We start from the raw sequence: 17,191 nt of genomic DNA on the forward strand, positions 1-17,191 counted from the left end.
TCACTTTATTCGTCCTTTAAGCTTTAATCAGTCAGCAGTGTCATTGTGTTGCTAGCAGCTGTTAGCATGTTTATCTGTGGTGAAACTGTGAGGGATTGATGAGAAGTTAAAGTAACAGATTCTTGTAGTTTTATGATGAAACTTGTTTTATGAACTGATGGGTCGGCTGTTGATCGACTTCTTTTCTTGTCCAGTTGACAATTTTCTTTGACATATTTTTAAAGATTTCTCTTGTAAACTAGTTATTTTGAATTTAAAAAAAAAAAAAATTCTTTTGTTTCTACATCTTTTGTATTACATCGTTTTTCCACTTGTTTTCTTTGTTTGTGGCATTTTTTATTTATTTTTTGGCTTTCTGATTTCTGTTTTCCTTCTGTCTGAGTTTGTCTCTTTGTGTTTTTTTATATCCCTTCTCTTGTTTTTCCATCTTCCATCCTGTTCTGTCATTCTTCTTCCTCTTATATATGTGGATTGATCTTTAGTCCTTTTTTACTGCACTTCTCTCTTAAAGTGCATCCTTACCTTCTTCTTTCTCTCCATCCTTTCTTTTTCCTTCTTCTAATCCTCTTTCTGTTTCCTTTCCCATTAGTCTCATGTCTTCTCTTACCTTGTTTTCTGTCATTAACTCGTCTGTCTGTCCGTCTCCAGGTCATCTATTTTCATATTTTTCCAATTTCTTCTTTTCTTTGCATTACGTGTGTGTGTGTGTGTGTGTGTGTGTGTGTGTGTGTCCTTAGTTTGCCTCCTTAGTTTGCCGCATCCTTAGTTTGGCTCACATAAACACACACAGACACAAATGCTTGCATGCACACCCCTGAACACACACTCTGGGAATAAGGCAGCTTGTTGTTATCAGCTCCTACATCAGTCATCTGTCAGCACAACTTTTATCTCTACATCTCTGTCTGTCTGTCTCTCTGCCTCGTTTGTCCTCGCTCTTTCTGTCTCCATAACACACACACACACACACACACACACACACACACACACACACACTCAAAGCGAAGCAGCACGTCTTTCTTCTTATCGTTCCTCTCTGGTAGAACTGCAGAATAAATCAACTGCAGCTAAAAAAAACAAAAAAAAACAGAGATGAAGACAGGAAGATAGTGGCATGGTGGATGCAGAGAGCGCCTTGATGGGAGGAGATATGACAGATATATGTGCAGCACATTTTATATTCGCATGCAGAGAATGGGACAGACTGCAAAACGACAAAAAGCGAGAAGGAAATGAAAGATGGTTATATGAAAAACTTGCAAATCAGTTTGTAAACTGCACTCATAGCTCTGGGTGTTCTTCATATTCGGCTCTCAGTCTTTAAATTCTACCAATAGTTTCTTTACAATCACTGACACTCTGTCCTCCGGTCCAAACCATCTCTGACTCGTTTCCTCCAGTGATCTCATTTCTCATCTGGTCCATTTGGATCAGACTGGACTGCTCTGATCCAGAACCACACACAGTTAGCTAAACCGTCTCTAAATGTGCTTATAACTGCCTACTTTAAAAGTTCAAACTCCAAATATTCCTCAGCATGCGTTAAAACATCCACAGTCTTACAGCCAATCAGAGGAAAGGAAAATGAAAGGTGCTCATCGATTGGTCACTTTGAAAATATTTTAGAAATGCTCTACAAAAGAATCTGTGAATGTATTTTGGAGTTTCGTTCCACAGAAACATCTGTGAAGAGGTGGAAAGTTTGCAGCATTAACAGAAATCGCAGCATTTTCAGCTCTGTGACAACATCTGGCTCCAAAACAAAACAGATTCCCATTTTTACGCAGAGCGTATGTAAGTTGTCCTTGGGGCTGATTGTGGATTTTAGCTGCTGCAGTGGAGCTCAGATAGTTTCCACTGTGGATGTCAACGGATGCTAAACTATATCTGGCTATTAAAATTAGCAGTTATTAGCATTTTTGAGGGGTTTGCAAGTACATGTGTTATCTAACCCCATGAACAGCAGAGACCCAATGAAACCCAACAACATTCACACTGAAGGGAAGCTCAAAGCTTTGGATATAACAATGTGTGAACAAATATCACAGATTTTTACATTCTTTGTGGTCATGTTCATAAAGATAAGAGCTTGTTTATTCTCCTCTTCCAGGTCCTGAAACTTTTCCTTCCTGCAACCTGCTATATTATTTCCCCACTTAATCATTAAGCCTCCAAACTAAGGGGAAAAAAATCAAATTGCGAGTTAATGAGGTGCTGATAGTATTATTTCACAGCCGGGTTCCCGTGTGCAGCCACTGCTGCCGGATCCCGACCTGTTAATACAACAAATTAGGAGTTCAGCTTGTGTTCTTACCCACAGCAAACCTTAGGAGGAGCCTCCATGTTCGCCTCAAGGACACTTCAGCTTCCTCTGCTGCAAGCTGAACCTGTTTGTAGCTGTGATATAATACAAGTAAAGCTGAGATGTGAAACAGCAGCTTCAAATGAAGATCTGCAACATGAGAATTTCAAGTTCTTGATGCAGAAAAGATCATAAAAACACAAGCTCTGACTTATACCATCTGTTTTGACATGTTTAAATGGAGACACAAATCTTGATGCACCATTAAAATGAACTGAATGTTGAGTTGTGATCAGCATTTTCTCTGTCATCTCATTTCAGATGTTTAATCAGAAGATATGTGGCCTTGTGACGGAGCGACACAATCTGAAAGCACATATCTTTATCTGGCTCAAAGCTGAGAAATGTGCTTGAGTTTCCATAAATATGAGGTTGAAATTCATCATTTAACTCCAACAACTTTAAAGTTCAAGTTTTAACACATTCAGCAACGAGGCAGTTCAAAGTGCTTCACATCATAAAAACACAAAAGTACAAAAACACAGTCAATGATTGAAACATTTTATAAAGTGCTTCGTTAAACATTAGATTGTTGATTAATGTTTCATTGGTTATGTTTCAAAACCAACTAAACTTTGTGCTTGGAAAATGGTTTTCAGTTGTGATGATTAAAGGAAAGTTCACACAGAACATAATCCATGTTCTTCTGTGTTTATTTTTGAATAGGTGGTTAAAATCAAACTTCACTTTGCTGTTCATCAGAATAACTTCAACATTTAAACTGCAACAGTTTTTTACTTTCTCATCTCAGCAGTTCATGAATGAAAATGTGCTGATAACAAAGCAGGTAAATAAGATGCATCTGAAAGCCATCCATCAAGCTGTCTGGATGTGTTTAGTTTTACAGATGTGAGGAAGCTGAGCTTTTTAAAGAAACATGAAGGCCAGAGCAGAGCAGGCTCTCTGCTACTGTTGGAAAATGTCACCAATCCATCAATCTGATAGGTAAAGGCCAGTCCTCTCATTATACTGGATGTGTGTGTGAGTGTGTGTGTGTGTGTGTGTGTGTGTGTGTGTGTGTGTGTGTGTGTGTGTGAGTGTGTGTGTGTGTGCTCTTTGAGAAGAAAAGGCTGCTGACCCAGCGAACACAGCACACACCTCTACACACACACTCACCATTATGTAGTGTATTTTAATGAGCGTCTTGGGGATCATCTATAATTCTTTTATAACAGGTCTGGACTGATCGCTGGCTGGTGTGTGTGTGTGTGTGTGTGTGTGTGTGTGTGTGTGTGTGTGTGTGTGTGTGTGTGTGTGTGTGTGTGTGTGTGTGTGTGTGTGTGTGATAAGGATCCTGTAACCTTAAGCATTCAGACCTAAATGAGAATAAAGCAGCAGCATCTCATCAATAATGATGCTAACTGACTGTTTTCTGCGTTTCAGGTTAAATGAATCTTAAATCCGTGTTCTGCAGGTTCTGTGGCGTTGCTCCTGTATCTCAGCTGCATTAACAGCTTAAACATCTCGGCTCATTTCAGCATGTCGAGTGCAAATCTCAGAACAATAACTCATTGATTCCTGTGTGACTTGTTACAGCTGTAGCACATGACACACTCCTCCCAGGATCAATAGATCAGATGTCATGTTCATTACTCTCTCTGCTGGCAGGTGCAGCGCTCTTCACTACGACTCAGATCTTCCTGCAACATCCATCATCATCACCTTCCACAACGAGGCCAGATCCACGCTACTGCGCACCATCAAGAGGTAACTCACGCCTCGGCATCTGCAGTTTGGACCAGTTTGGCTCTTGGTTGGGACGTCAGTAGCTGCATTCAGACATTCAAGTTGTTTTTTGTTAAAAAAGTTTTTTTGCGATGGGATGAGGAGGTTCCCACCGGTGCAAACCATGAAGAAGACGACAGGAAACAGATTATTTCAGTTGAGTGAAAAACGTTTTGTGAACGTCTGGCCGGTGGGCGCTTCATTTTGTCCTGGAGAAAAAGTTAAAAAAATAAAATTCACTGCACAAATAAAATAAATGTCTCACCTTAAAATGCCAAATATGAATAAATAAATGTAAGAAAATATAATTTCAACTAAAATATAGAACGATGTTCTGAAACATTGAAGTTAAACATAATTCATTTTTAGATAACGTGTAAAAATCGCACTCTGTGAAGGTATTAGACATAAATCTATCAGAAATCTGAGGAGCGATGAGCCTCAACCTTTAGCAGACTTTGTAAAAGTTTCCTTTGGCTGATTTAGTGATGCTGCAGCAGGATCTAATCAGGAGACATTTTGAAAACCCCACCCTGACCCTGAGCCTCTCAGCCATTGTTCTGTCTTTCATTTTGATGCTATCAGCAGGTTACCAACCAACATTCAGCACAAAAGAAACCCACTAAGACGCATTTCCCTGTGTTGGCTGGAGTTCAGCTCATTATGCCAGTCAGTCAGCAGGGACTGGCTACGTCTCCTTACTATCACAGAGGACATTGTGTGTTTTCTGTGTGTGTGTGTGTGTGTGTGTGTGTGTGTGTGTGTGTGTGTGTGTGTGTGTGTGTGTGTGTGTGTGTGTGTGTGTGTGTGTGTGTCCTTTCCCTTCAGCTCTTCTCAAAGCTCTGCAGTTTTCAACCAATTAAAAGACAATCTGTCTCCCTGGGTCCCCGCGCTCCCGTCGGCTCCCACTGGCTCCGTGTGTTGGTGTGTGTTGGTGTGTGTGTTGGTGTGTGTGTTGGTGTGTGTGTTGGTGTGTGTTAGCTTGCCCATGGTGACTTGGAGCTGGAAGTAGTTTAGCTGCGTTTTGCTTTTATTTAGTGCATTTGGAACATTTCCTCTCACCGGGTGCAGCAGGTCCTTTTAGCTTTTGTGTAAAGTTTCATACGCGCCAGATATTAAAAACGGCTAAATATGAAATTCAGTCTAAAAACATAATTACTTCTTAGTTCATCTGTTTATGTAAAATGTGTGAAGCCTAGCAGTTTGAGCAAAACAAATGTTTGTATCTAAAATCATGATTGTTGTTGAATAAACATTGTTTAAATATGTAATATGTTTTTATAAAGAGTTCATTTTTCTGATGAAATATTTCTCTATTATTCTTGAAATGTACATCAACAAAGTAATATATTAATTTATTTCAATTAAAATACTACTTAGGACCAATTTTATTTCTTTATATTTTGTTATTCTCTTTAAATAATCTAATATTTTTACGATTACAACGACTTATAAAAAGAAAAAGAAATAAAAATACATTGAAGTGTTTCTTTTAGTACCTGCACAGATGATCTGACGGTTCGTATCGTGTCTGCAGATGGTGCAGTGACAGGCAGAGTCCATACTTGGTCTCTGTTGGTGTGTAAGCATCCAGCATGTCGGATTAAATTAGATTAGCTGAGGGTTTATGGGTTTGTTAATACAATAATCCTCGTTCATGAACAGGAACTCCGACCTGCAGGGGGCACTCCACACTTTTCTGGGTCAAAACCTGAAAAAGAAGAAGGAAAAAAAGAATAAACTGCTTCCCTGCTGGGTATGAATGGACACTTTGTCTGTATGAAGACAGGAACCAGAAAACCAAAGATGCAGAAATGTGAAACGGTGATGAAACAAACTGACCAGAGTCGTTATAAACCTCTCCAGGCCAGTAAACTGTTGGTTTTAGGGCTTTTTCAATACAACAATCAGTTGTGTGAATGTGGGAAAATATCCCAGATGTTATCGTTTTCCAACAATCTCTGTTTTTACAAGTAAATCAGACATTTAGATGTTTTAAATGCAATTAAATCAAAGAGTCTGCGTCATATGAAAATGTCTTAAAACATAATCTCTTTATAGAGTAAAAGCCGGTGAGATTAACTGAACATTCCGATTTTTCGTTTTTATATTTTTGTGCTTTTCTTTGTGTTTTTGGGGGAGATAAAAGCCTTGAACAGCCTGTCCTCAGAGGAGAGTGAAACACAATTAAATCAAGTGGAAAAGTGAACTCAAGGACGATCTTTCCTCAAAGGTCTTTGTGGTTTAGCACTTTATTCTTTGTTGCACACAACAGAGGTGTCAGTATGTTAGTTCCCAAGCTGCACTTTTCTGTTTCGCTCTGACTGAAGGAGGAGGAGGTTTACTGAGAGTGGCCACTTTAAAAGAAGTGTTCATTTGGTGTCTTTATGGGGACGCTGAAGTGCTTTCCAGAGGCAGAGCGATCCCTTCACTTCTCTGCTGTTTGCTGTGAGTCAGAGCAGCTTATGAGGACAGAAACATGGACAGGCAGAAAACAGACGCTTTTCTGATTCCTCAGACAGCTTAACAGTGAAATATCACCTAGCATAGCGCTGCAGATGTGGAATTTGATTATTACGTAAAGTAAGAGCTGAAGAGACGATCTGAAGGTCTGATTGTTGAGCTCAGAAATGGAAATCAGGTTTTGTTCCATTTCTACTATTTTCTTCTTTTCATTTCACTTCATAATCACCAGTTTACTAAAACTGACTTAGTTTTTTCAAATTGCATTATAATTAAAAGGCTCAACGACTTAAGTTATATGCTGCTATTCAAATATTAATGTAAAAACTACATTAGTGACAGTCTTAGTGGTGTTTTTGATATTAATATGTAGTTCAGTGGAATCTTATGAACCAAAACACACCTGAGGACACACCACATAGACCTTAATATGGATTAATACCGTCAGTGGAAACCATCGTACCTCTGCTGCAGAAGCTAATAGTTATTGTCATTTCTGCTCTTTAGCGGTTCAACCAATCAGGAACATGAATGGCGCTTCTGGATTGGCTGCTTTGCAAATGACAAGCAAGTAGCATTGCAGCTTTTTTAGCTTCCAAAGCTGCATTTTCTTTTAGATATGCTTTTCTAAGAGAATCATTGAATACGTGGATTTTTACAAATAATTTGGAGTTACTGTCTATAATAAATAGTTGGGGCTCTACTTTAATCCTTACTTTTTCCAAGTTTGTTGGTTATATTCATATTTCCGAGCTGAAGCTGTTCTATGCACTGGATCAGATGTCCCATTTTGATATGTTGCCCAATTATTTGTGAATTTTCTCTGACCAGATACTAAAAAACTGATTTTTTGTTAGTTTTTTAATAGCAGTAAAGTTGGGATCCAACTGGGAATCCCAAGTCTGTCTGCCGGGTCCAACAGAAACATCACATGTCCACAGTTACAGAATATAAGAGTATCATTTTGGAGTTTTGTGCTCTTTCAGCCTCACTGATAATCATACCTCTGCTGATTAGTTGGATTTCAGAGACAATGATGGGCACTCTGAAATCTTTTCATCTTGTGATCAAAGAGCTGCTTTCAGAGGCAGAGCCGCCTCTTGTCGATATTTAATCAAGGGCTGATCCAAAAATTGATCTCATCTTCTGTGCTGCTGCTAAGCAAAGATAAGCAGCCCACAAGATAAAGACAGACAGAGGACGAGCGCAGGAAGAGCTGCGGATCGCATGCAGACTTGTTTGGTTTTAATAGCTTTTGTTGGTTTTGCTTTATGTCTTAAGATTATTTACAGAGCAGAACCAGGAGGATGTGAGGGACAGGAAGCTCAGCCTGGTCTTAAACGCAGAACATCGTTATCTGGAACAACGTAGCAGCATGTGAGGTTACAGATGAAGCTTATATAAGATCAGCAGTTGATGCATTTTACTGTTAACTTACTTTAATCAGTTCTGAATGTTTACTGGCTGGAGAAAAAGTTGAACCAAACATTTGAAACAGGTTTGTTCTGATATCTAGAGATCTCTTTTCTTGATTCTTTCCTCATGATGGAACTGAAAGAAGAAAACCACATTATTAACATCTTGGTAAATATAAACAGATCTCATCATTTTACATGTAACGTAACCTCATGAAGCCTAACTAAAATATTTGATAGAAAAGGTGTTTTGGGAAGCTAAAGTACCTTGACACACAGCTAGCTAACATTTGCAAAGTAGCCAAGAATTTAACAAGTTTACATAAAAATGTCAGAATTGGCACAAGAACATAAAGACCCATTTAGACAATTTACCTACAAAAACAAGTTGATTTGGGGTTTAGTTACTGTTTAATGTTTTACCCAAAGATAACTTTACAAACTAGTCAACATGCTCTGCAACCGACAATTCTAGAAATGTTATATTTTCAGTGAAATACTTTACATCCTCTCTGGGCTCGGGGCAGGATTGAACTTCCTGAAACCTCTTCAATGTGGAGCTGACACACATTTTTGGTTTCAAACTCATATTGGGACATGTGAGAGCACCAGACCAGACTGGGGGGGGCTACTGGTTAGTTATGGGGGTTTGCATCTTTTTAGCTGAAATCAGACTTTAAGCTCCCAGAAAATAAATCTCGCTCTCTAATTATTTATTTGGTCCATCAGACAGTTGAGTCCAGCCAAGCAACCGTCCTGCTCTGCTCAGCAGCCTGCATTCATCTGGGTGTAGAGCTGCCACTTCCAGATCAGCACCACATCAGCACTTTCTGATTCACTGCTCCTAAAAACGCCCAGTAAAGAGTTCAGGCCACTTCCTCCACCACTAAACACTCAGGATTTAGTAGAAATAAGGAAGGGGAAGATTTATAGTCTTTGCTTGTTACTGCAGGTTTCCATTTGATTAAGTGTCAACCTGAAGTCTGCGCCTCTCCTAACTCTTTATCAATCTACGTTCCCTGTTCGGTGGTTTATTGGTACAATGATTAATGCAAAGTTATGCCTGGAAACAATAGTGTTTATTTTAATAAGGTAGCATTTTGCATTTTGATTAGACAGAAGCCACCTTTGGTTGAAAACATAAACATGCTCCGTCTGGATGCCGAGCCACTGCAGCACAGATCATCAAACCCTCAGATTTTTACTCTATTTAGGTTCCATTCAGGGCTTGTATGCTGCATAGATTAACACTGATGAGCCTGTGCATGAAAATCCTCCAAATAAGCAGCCATGAAGAGTAAATCAGCAAAACTGGATACGGATCTTCGTAGATTAGCGGTGACAAGCATTTAGTGTTTGGACAACCTGGAAACATTTTTAGTTTCTTTGTAGATGAGCTTTGATGCTTCAGGGCTTTTCAGAAACTGCTGATGTCATGTTTCCAACTCAGACGTTAAAGAAGATATAACATTATAAAGCTAAGTAGGATAAAAACAAAATTTTGTATCAATAAAAGTTAAGAGACGATGCCGTACATTTGTATTCAACCTCCTTTCGTCAGTAATTTGATCTAAATCTTGCTAGTAGCAATGTTTCCACGCAAATTTAAAGCAAACATTTGAAATGCAACAGAAATGGAAAAATAGGAAAATGTGAATTAGGAGTTTTTCTGTCTACTGATTTGGAGCAAATCAAGCAAACTTCAAAAACACAAAATCTTACGAAGAAGTTTTTCTAGTTTCTAATGCAAAACGTTTAGTAACTTTTTACCCAGATAAACAGGTTCGTTTAAGTCTTTAACTTTTGGGTTTAGAAACAAAAAATACAAGTTTCACTGCAGGTTTGTTTCACTTAAAATACAAGCAATGTCTTTAAGTTAAATAATCTATAAGTGGAATTAGTACTTTTCAGAATCAATATTTATTGATTTAAAATATCTCACTGATGTTTGCTAAGATATTTACACTAGAAACTGAATAAAATTACTTGGTGAGATTTAGTGTTTTGTACTGTGGAAGCTGAATACAAATACAGCTTTTACTTTTCAGATTTATTTGTGAAAAAATAAAAAAATGTAAATGTGTTTTTATTCCACATCACAATTAAAGTTCAAATAAATTTCTATTCAAATGCATTGATCATAAGTAAAAACTGAATATGCTCTAGATGTATGAATAAGTTAAAGTATTGACATATTCGGATTTATGCTGCAAGAACTTTACAATTCGCTTTATTGAGTTAAAATGACCTAATCAAGAATAATATTTCACACAGAAACAGGATTTCCTGCTCTGCTCTGCTGCTGGTGTCTTGACAGAGAAATAAGTTGGAGAAATACATCAGCCTCCAACGAATGGAAGAGCGGTAGACGCAGAGGTGGATGGAAAGAGTGATGAATTACTCCAGGAAGGTGGAAGGTGGAAGAACGGGCTGTCAGCAGACCAATCAGGCAGAGAGAGGAAGAAAGTGGGAGGAAACCAAGCTGAAAAACGCAGCAGAGCTTCAGACGGGATAAAGGGAACAAGACGAGCAAAACTATTAGAAATACATCTCACTTCTTCTCACCTGCAGAAATAATCTTTAGTAAAAAGCAGTTCTGCGGCCGACTCAGAAATACAAACAGTCCTTTCTCCAGAAATACAAAGTGGCCATGTTGTTTGTCTTGTAACCAACTGTGCAGAAGAAATGTAGCTCTTTTCAGCTGAAAGCATCACTTCTCAGGTGTAAAGCCCATGAGTCCAGGCCAGCAGAGAGGCAAGACAATCTGAAACCTGTAATTGAGGTTTTGTCACATGTTCAGGGGGGGAAGAAAGTGTTTTCTGTTTTTTTTTTTTTTGTGGAGGCACATTGCAGGCTGCAGGAGGCAGGTTTTAACTACAGCTACTGTTGGAAGTGTAATTACAATCTGCTTTCCTTATACAGGTTTTAGTGCTTTCCAGCAAGTTTTGTTAAGGCTACAAATGAAAGGGAATTGGTCTGCATGCTGCTCCACTGAGCAAAGCGTTGTGACATTATGCCTTTCTGTTTGTTCTGCTCCTTTAACTACGGTGCGGCTTGATAGCAGCTTTTATCACCTTCATGCTGAATGCTTTCTCTCCACTCTGAGTACACAAATACGGAGCAGAAGTGTCTCCCGTGGGATTTGATCCCGTCGCCCTGGCAGCCGTACGGCGGTGCCCATTTAGTGTCGGAGTGGGGTTAGAGTCCCACTGGGCCACACATGCAGCTCAGAAAGCGCTGGGCTCAAGGCTGTTTGGATGAAAGCGCTCTCCAAATTGCAGCTGCAGGTAATGAAAATATTTCCCACAAAAAAAAAAAATTGGTATATGGAGAGTTGGGAATGAGTGGTGCAGATATAGAGGTGCTTTTCTCTGGCAGCTGACTGCGTATTGTCAGTGGTGATAATATTTCCTGTGAGGTGAAGATAGCTCCCCTCTCAGCTCTCCTGAAGGGAGGTTAAGCCTCACAGCTGAGAACCAGAGTAGAAACTCTTCTTTCCAGAATGTAGGATTCTGGAAAGGAAACGAGAAACAAAAAGGAAGCAGATTAGTGACCATTCATCCGTAATCATTTATAGATGCTCCAGAGCCTCCTGGGAACATCCTGGACAGTTCAACACCAATTTTGTCACCAATTATCAATGAAAGTCTATGATTTCCTGACTGATACCTTTAACGGGATCTGTGTTTCCAGGGATGTTTTTACGTGCATTTGGACGTTTCGCTTTTGATGGAAATGGAAAAGATTGAAAATTACTTCCTGAAGGTTCTGGTGAACATTTACCTCACATGACTGATCAGCTGTTCCTGCTGTCAGCTTGCTTTGGAATTGCATTTCTGTCTTTACCTTTCCAGACAGCGCGTGACATCAGGAATACCAGAATGACAGAACAATTACACCTGGCCCAATAAATTACAAACATGCAGAATTCATATTTTATATTTTTTGCATTTTTTGCTAAAATTCGCTCAAAATTCACATGGACAGGTAACTAATGAAACCCTTCTGTTTATCTGGGTTTTAGCTAAATACAAACAAACCAGGGTTTGCTTTATTTCTGGTGCTTCAAATAAAAGGTCTGAACACAAGAAAACTGGATAAAGAAAAGAAATAAAAAAGAAAGGTTTCAAGATTTTTGTTCACTTTAAGTTAAATTATACAAGATAAAATCACATAAATGGAGAAAAAGATTTGAAAGGATTTATTATGGCCTGGCATTTTTAACTGTAGGAACAGTTAGAGGTAGAAAACTCAAAGCTTTGGAGGCGTCAGAAATAATTCACACCAATAATATTTTCTTTGGTCTAAACTGAATATTTGTGACTATCTGGGTGATCCATTATTTGCTGTCAAAAATAAAAATCTGCATATTTTGAAGGTTATTTGTGGGTTTTATAGGCATGAATATTAAAAAAACACAACATAATGTATCTTTATATATTATAAAACCCAAATATCGAGCCCTGAGGTACACCACAGCCCAACCAAAACATGGAGAATCAATAATTAGGGAGAGAAAAGTTTGAGTTTGATACATTAAGAGCTTCCCAGGTTTTTAGTAATGCAGAATAAAATACCCAGATTTATTTAAATTAATGTGGTTTTTAAGTCTGAAACTATTAACATTAAAAAGTTTTATCTCCCTTCAGCAGCAGATCACAGCAGTTTTCACATCGTCTGTCTTTTTGCTGTGAATTTCTCTTGAGTGGATTCTGTCACCAGCTCTGATGTTTACAAAATAAATCATATTTTATGTTTTGAGTCTATTTTGACCAGTTATGCTGGTGAGCCTACCTGATGCATCGGTGAAGGAACCATTTTTTTTACTTCACTTCTTCGCTGCTTTATTTCTCTTCATCTTGAGCCCGTCCTTCCCTCTCCTCCCTGTTTTCCTAAGCCCACACATTCCTCATATTCCCTCCTCTCCTCCTCTCTGTCTCATTCATCAGTCCATTCATCCGTCTCTCCCGATCGGCCCTCGGCTCTGCACAGAGACAGAGTTACAATCAGGCTTATTTGTCTCCCTTACCAGGCTGCCATCTCACTCTCTCTCTCTCTCTCTCTCTCTCTCTCTCTCTCTCTCTCTCTCTCTCTTTCTCTCTCTCTCTCTTTGATTATCCCTCTCTCCTTAATCTCAGCCTATCTCTCCGTTCCTGTCTCTCCAACTATCCATCACTTTGCTCCTGCTGGTTCGGGGTCCAACCTGCTCTCCCCTCTTAACTCTCATCTGCTTGCTGTAGGCACATTATGTTCCCTCTTGCTATTTAAAATAGTTAAAATAGCTTTATTTTAAGTCTCAACGTTTGAAATTTTCACATTTCTAGAAAATTTATGAGATTAATTTAATAATTTGAGGGGGGGGGTTTTTCAAGCAAATTTTCAACTTCCCAAGCTTAGAAATTCAGATTTTTTTTTGTATCTAAATGGCCCTAATATATCATCATAAAAACTGACTTGCTTTAATTTCTGCACTTTTCTGATTCTCTGCAATCATAAATTCCAAAAATAGTTAATTTAATACAGAGTCTCAGTTAAATTTACGTCTTGTATTTGCATAATGCCAGATAAATTCATATTTTTAGATTTTTTTGAAAATCATGACTCATTTTCGTTTCACTTCACAATTATCCATTACTCTGAGTTGCAATATCTTATAAAATCCCATAAACACTAACACTGATTTTTTTTATTCCTGTTTTCTGTTTCCCACAGATGCTACAGACTGTTACAGATAATATACTGTATAAAGATACATTATGTTGGGTTACAACATCAATCCTTTTTTCCTCTACATTTGTTTTCTTTCCTTCAGAATCTGTTTCCTATGTTTGATCAAAACTTCCTTTTTTCCCTGCTTTCTCTGCTCCTTTTCTCAGGAGCTTATGCATAATCTGATGCTTTTATCGCTTTTTTACCATTTTCTTATCACCCCTTCCACTCGCTGCTTCACCTCTTTTTTAATATTTCCTCCTTCCCTCCCATTCCAGTCATTATTCTAATCATTTCTTTATCCTGGGTTTTTATTCTCCCCTTGCCTTCGTCTTTTCCACTCCTCCCCTCGTCCTTTTCCTCCGTCTGCGCTCATATCCAGAGGGGATAATGAACAAAGGTTATTGAACAGGAGAAATAATGAAATAAAATCGAGCAGAAACCCACCCAGAACAAAACACATTTTCTCATTTTCTTCCTGTAAAAGTTATGAATTTTTTATGTTTCAATCTCCAGCTCTAATGAAATAGTTTTTTAGATGCGACACATCATACATTTTCATAACAGGAATTTGGTCTGACATTTTCAATATGTTGTTTCATGCGCTGTGCTGTGCATATGTGATGGCTTTATGAACACCTGAGAGAGCGTGTGTGTGTGTGCATGCGTGTGTGTGTGTGTGCGTGTGCGTGTGTGTGTGCATGCGTGTGTGTGTGTGTGTGCGTGTGTGTGTGCGTGTGTGTGTGCATGCGTGTGTGTGTGTGTGTGCGTGTGTGCATGCGTGTGTGTGTGTGTGTGCGTGTGTGTGTGCGTGTGCGTGTGTGTGTGCATGCGTGTGTGTGTGCGTGTGCATGCGTGTGTGTGTGTGTGCGTGTGCATGCGTGTGTGCGTGTGTGTGTGTGTGCGTGTGTGTGTGTCTGCGTGTGCATGCGTGTCTGCGTGTGTGTGTGTCTGCGTGTGCATGCGTGTGTGTGCGTGCGTGTGTGTGTGCGTGTGTGTGCGTGCGTGCGTGTGTGTGTGCGTGCGTGTGTGTGTGCGTGCGTGTGTGTGTCTGCGTGTGCATGCGTGTGTGTGTGTGTGCATGTGTGTGTGTGTGTGTGCGTGCGTGTGTGTGTGTGTGCGTGCATGCGTGTGTGCGTGTGTGTGTGTGTGTGCGTGTGTGTGTGTCTGCGTGTGCATGCGTGTGTGTGTGTGCATGCGTGTGTGCGTGTGTGTGTGTCTGCGTGTGCATGCGCGTGTGTGTGTGTGTGCGTGTGTGTGCGTGTGCATGCGTGTGTGTGTGTCTGCGTGTGCATGCGTGTGTGTGTGCGTGTGGGTGTGTGTGTGCGTGTGCGTCTGCGTGTGTGTGTGTGTCTGCGTGTGCATGCGTGTGTGCGTGTATGTGTGTGTGTGCATGCGTGTGTGTGCGTGTGTGTGTGCTGCTTGGCATTTACTTTCCCATTTTCTTTTAATTTGTACATTTCCAGGCTCATGTTGGAGGCGTGTCTGATCGTTTGATGATCTGTTTTGTTTCCTCTGCAGTGTGTTGAATCGGACACCAGTTCATCTAATCCATGAGATCATCCTGGTGGACGACTTCAGCAACAACGGTGAGTCGCAGCTGCAGCTTGCAGACGCAGAATGCAGATGGTGGCTGCAGATTTCTTCCAGGTCAGAGATAACAGAGATGAGACGTACGAAGCAGGTCAGATGGAGAAACGTGTCCTGAGCAGCTGGGTGTTTAGTTTGGGGATTCAATTGTGTTAGGGGTCAGAGTTCACATGCTATCGTCTTCAGAAAGACTCAAAATCTGAGTTAAAAACACAAAAGAAACTGAGAACTATTTAGAGGGATTAATATAGGAATAAGTATGGCTGAAATTTAGAATATTTTTTATTGGCTTGACTTCTACTCTTTTTCTTTGTTTACTTAAAATTAATTTGACCAACATCAGTTTATGGAGATTCAAATATAAGTCTAGTTTTAATGAATTATTATTTTGAAAAGAAGTCATCTTTAAAGTTGTTGGAATAAAGAAATGAAAATGTTACCTGCTTTAAACATGAAACTGTTTCTTCTGTCTATGAGAACAACTAGTTAAAGTGAAACTAACTAACCCGCCCTTCATTTTAAGATGCTGTTTATCACCTGGTTCAGTTAATGCAGCCAAAAAATACTTTGTTTACAGTACATTAAAGGTGAAGTAAGACTTAGAGGCAGGAAAGAGACGTTTTAACTCATTAGTTACCAAACATAGAAACACAGACCTAAAGTTAAGGTTAGTCATAAACACATCAGCCAGCTTTCCTTAGTCTGCCTCCTGCTGTCATTTCTCATGTTTCCTGACTCGTCAGTCGTTTCGCTGCCGGACGGACGGCTGGACGGATGGAGACATGAGGGAAGCAGCTGAAGTGAGAATCCAAGTGATGGAGGTTAAACAGTGGCACATTTAGACTGTGGAGTAATTATCAAGCAGATGAGGCCAGAGGACAGACAGTCAGGAGCAGGGACTGATGTGTTACACACACACACACACACACACACACCTACACACACACACACACGCACACACCTACACACACACACACACATAACCAAAGATGGAGCACCATCAGAATAAACAACAAGCTGGATTTACTTTCTGATCCATTTGAAAAATATCGGTATCAAAAGTCAAACAGGTGGATCGGTGCATCTCTACATAAAAATCAAAACATGCATTAAAAAATGAAGTTTCCTGTATCAATTTTGAGAACATATTCCAGTGGACTGACTCAACATGTCCTGATGATAAAATGAGGAATCCAGCAGGAAGCTCCCAGCATGCCGTTCATCACGCTGCTGGCTCTGAGTCGTTGTCCTGCTGCTGTGGAGGGTTTCAGCTGGAAACAGCCTGCAGCGTGTGAAGGAACGCATGACACACACCACACCCGCCTCCCTACAGCACTACTGACGTTTATTACATCCTGTTTTTTATCTCATCTTTATTTCCAGAAAGCGACTGCCAGCTTCTCACCAAACTGCCTAAAGTCAAATGTCTTCGCAACAACAAGAGAGAAGGTATGGCAACGCGGAGCCGGATGCCCTTTGGCTGTCTTCTGGCTCTGCGTGTTTGAGTGTCGTGTGTTCATCATGAGCTATGAGTCTTTATTATCATGCAGCAGTAGCAGGATATGCAACAAAGGCAGACTTGGCTGTAAAAGCTTGGAGAGCTGTGTTTGATTCTGGTCAGCCACTGAATTCTCAGTAAACCTCCATTTAAAAAAAAAAGCATTTAAGGAGCCAAATACATAAATATCTTGAAGAGCAGTGTTGTTGTGGATGTTTTCCTGATTTCACATGTGGTCTATTAGCTCTGCTTGTCATTTTTCTGTGAAATCTACTTCCAGCTGCCTTCATGCATTAAATATAAAAAACAAACAAAATACACAAATGAATCTGACAGGCTGACAAAGCGATGGGGTCATGAGCGCTCTGGCATCTGAAAACTCTTAAGTGCCTCCATAAAGGTTTAAAAATGTGTTTTTAATCCTGCAGC

The 17,191-nt window shown here is 39.7% G+C and overlaps 1 protein-coding gene across 1 annotated transcript in view; it reads left to right on the top strand.

Annotated features, from left to right (window-relative positions):
- Positions 1 to 17,191, top strand: part of galnt14 (UDP-N-acetyl-alpha-D-galactosamine:polypeptide N-acetylgalactosaminyltransferase 14 (GalNAc-T14)) — a 139,608-nt gene that overhangs the window by 80,323 nt on the left and 42,094 nt on the right. Inside the window, exons 3-5 of the mRNA XM_088002060.1 lie at positions 3,971 to 4,069; positions 15,196 to 15,263; positions 16,648 to 16,713. Of these exons, the coding sequence (XP_087858186.1) occupies positions 3,971 to 4,069; positions 15,196 to 15,263; positions 16,648 to 16,713 (233 nt within the window). The remainder of the gene's footprint in view (positions 1 to 3,970; positions 4,070 to 15,195; positions 15,264 to 16,647; positions 16,714 to 17,191) is intronic.

This window comes from Poecilia mexicana, unplaced genomic scaffold (genome assembly GCF_051168715.1).
Source record: "Poecilia mexicana isolate PSO_F unplaced genomic scaffold, ASM5116871v1 scaffold_21, whole genome shotgun sequence".
NCBI lineage: Eukaryota > Metazoa > Chordata > Actinopteri > Cyprinodontiformes > Poeciliidae > Poecilia > Poecilia mexicana.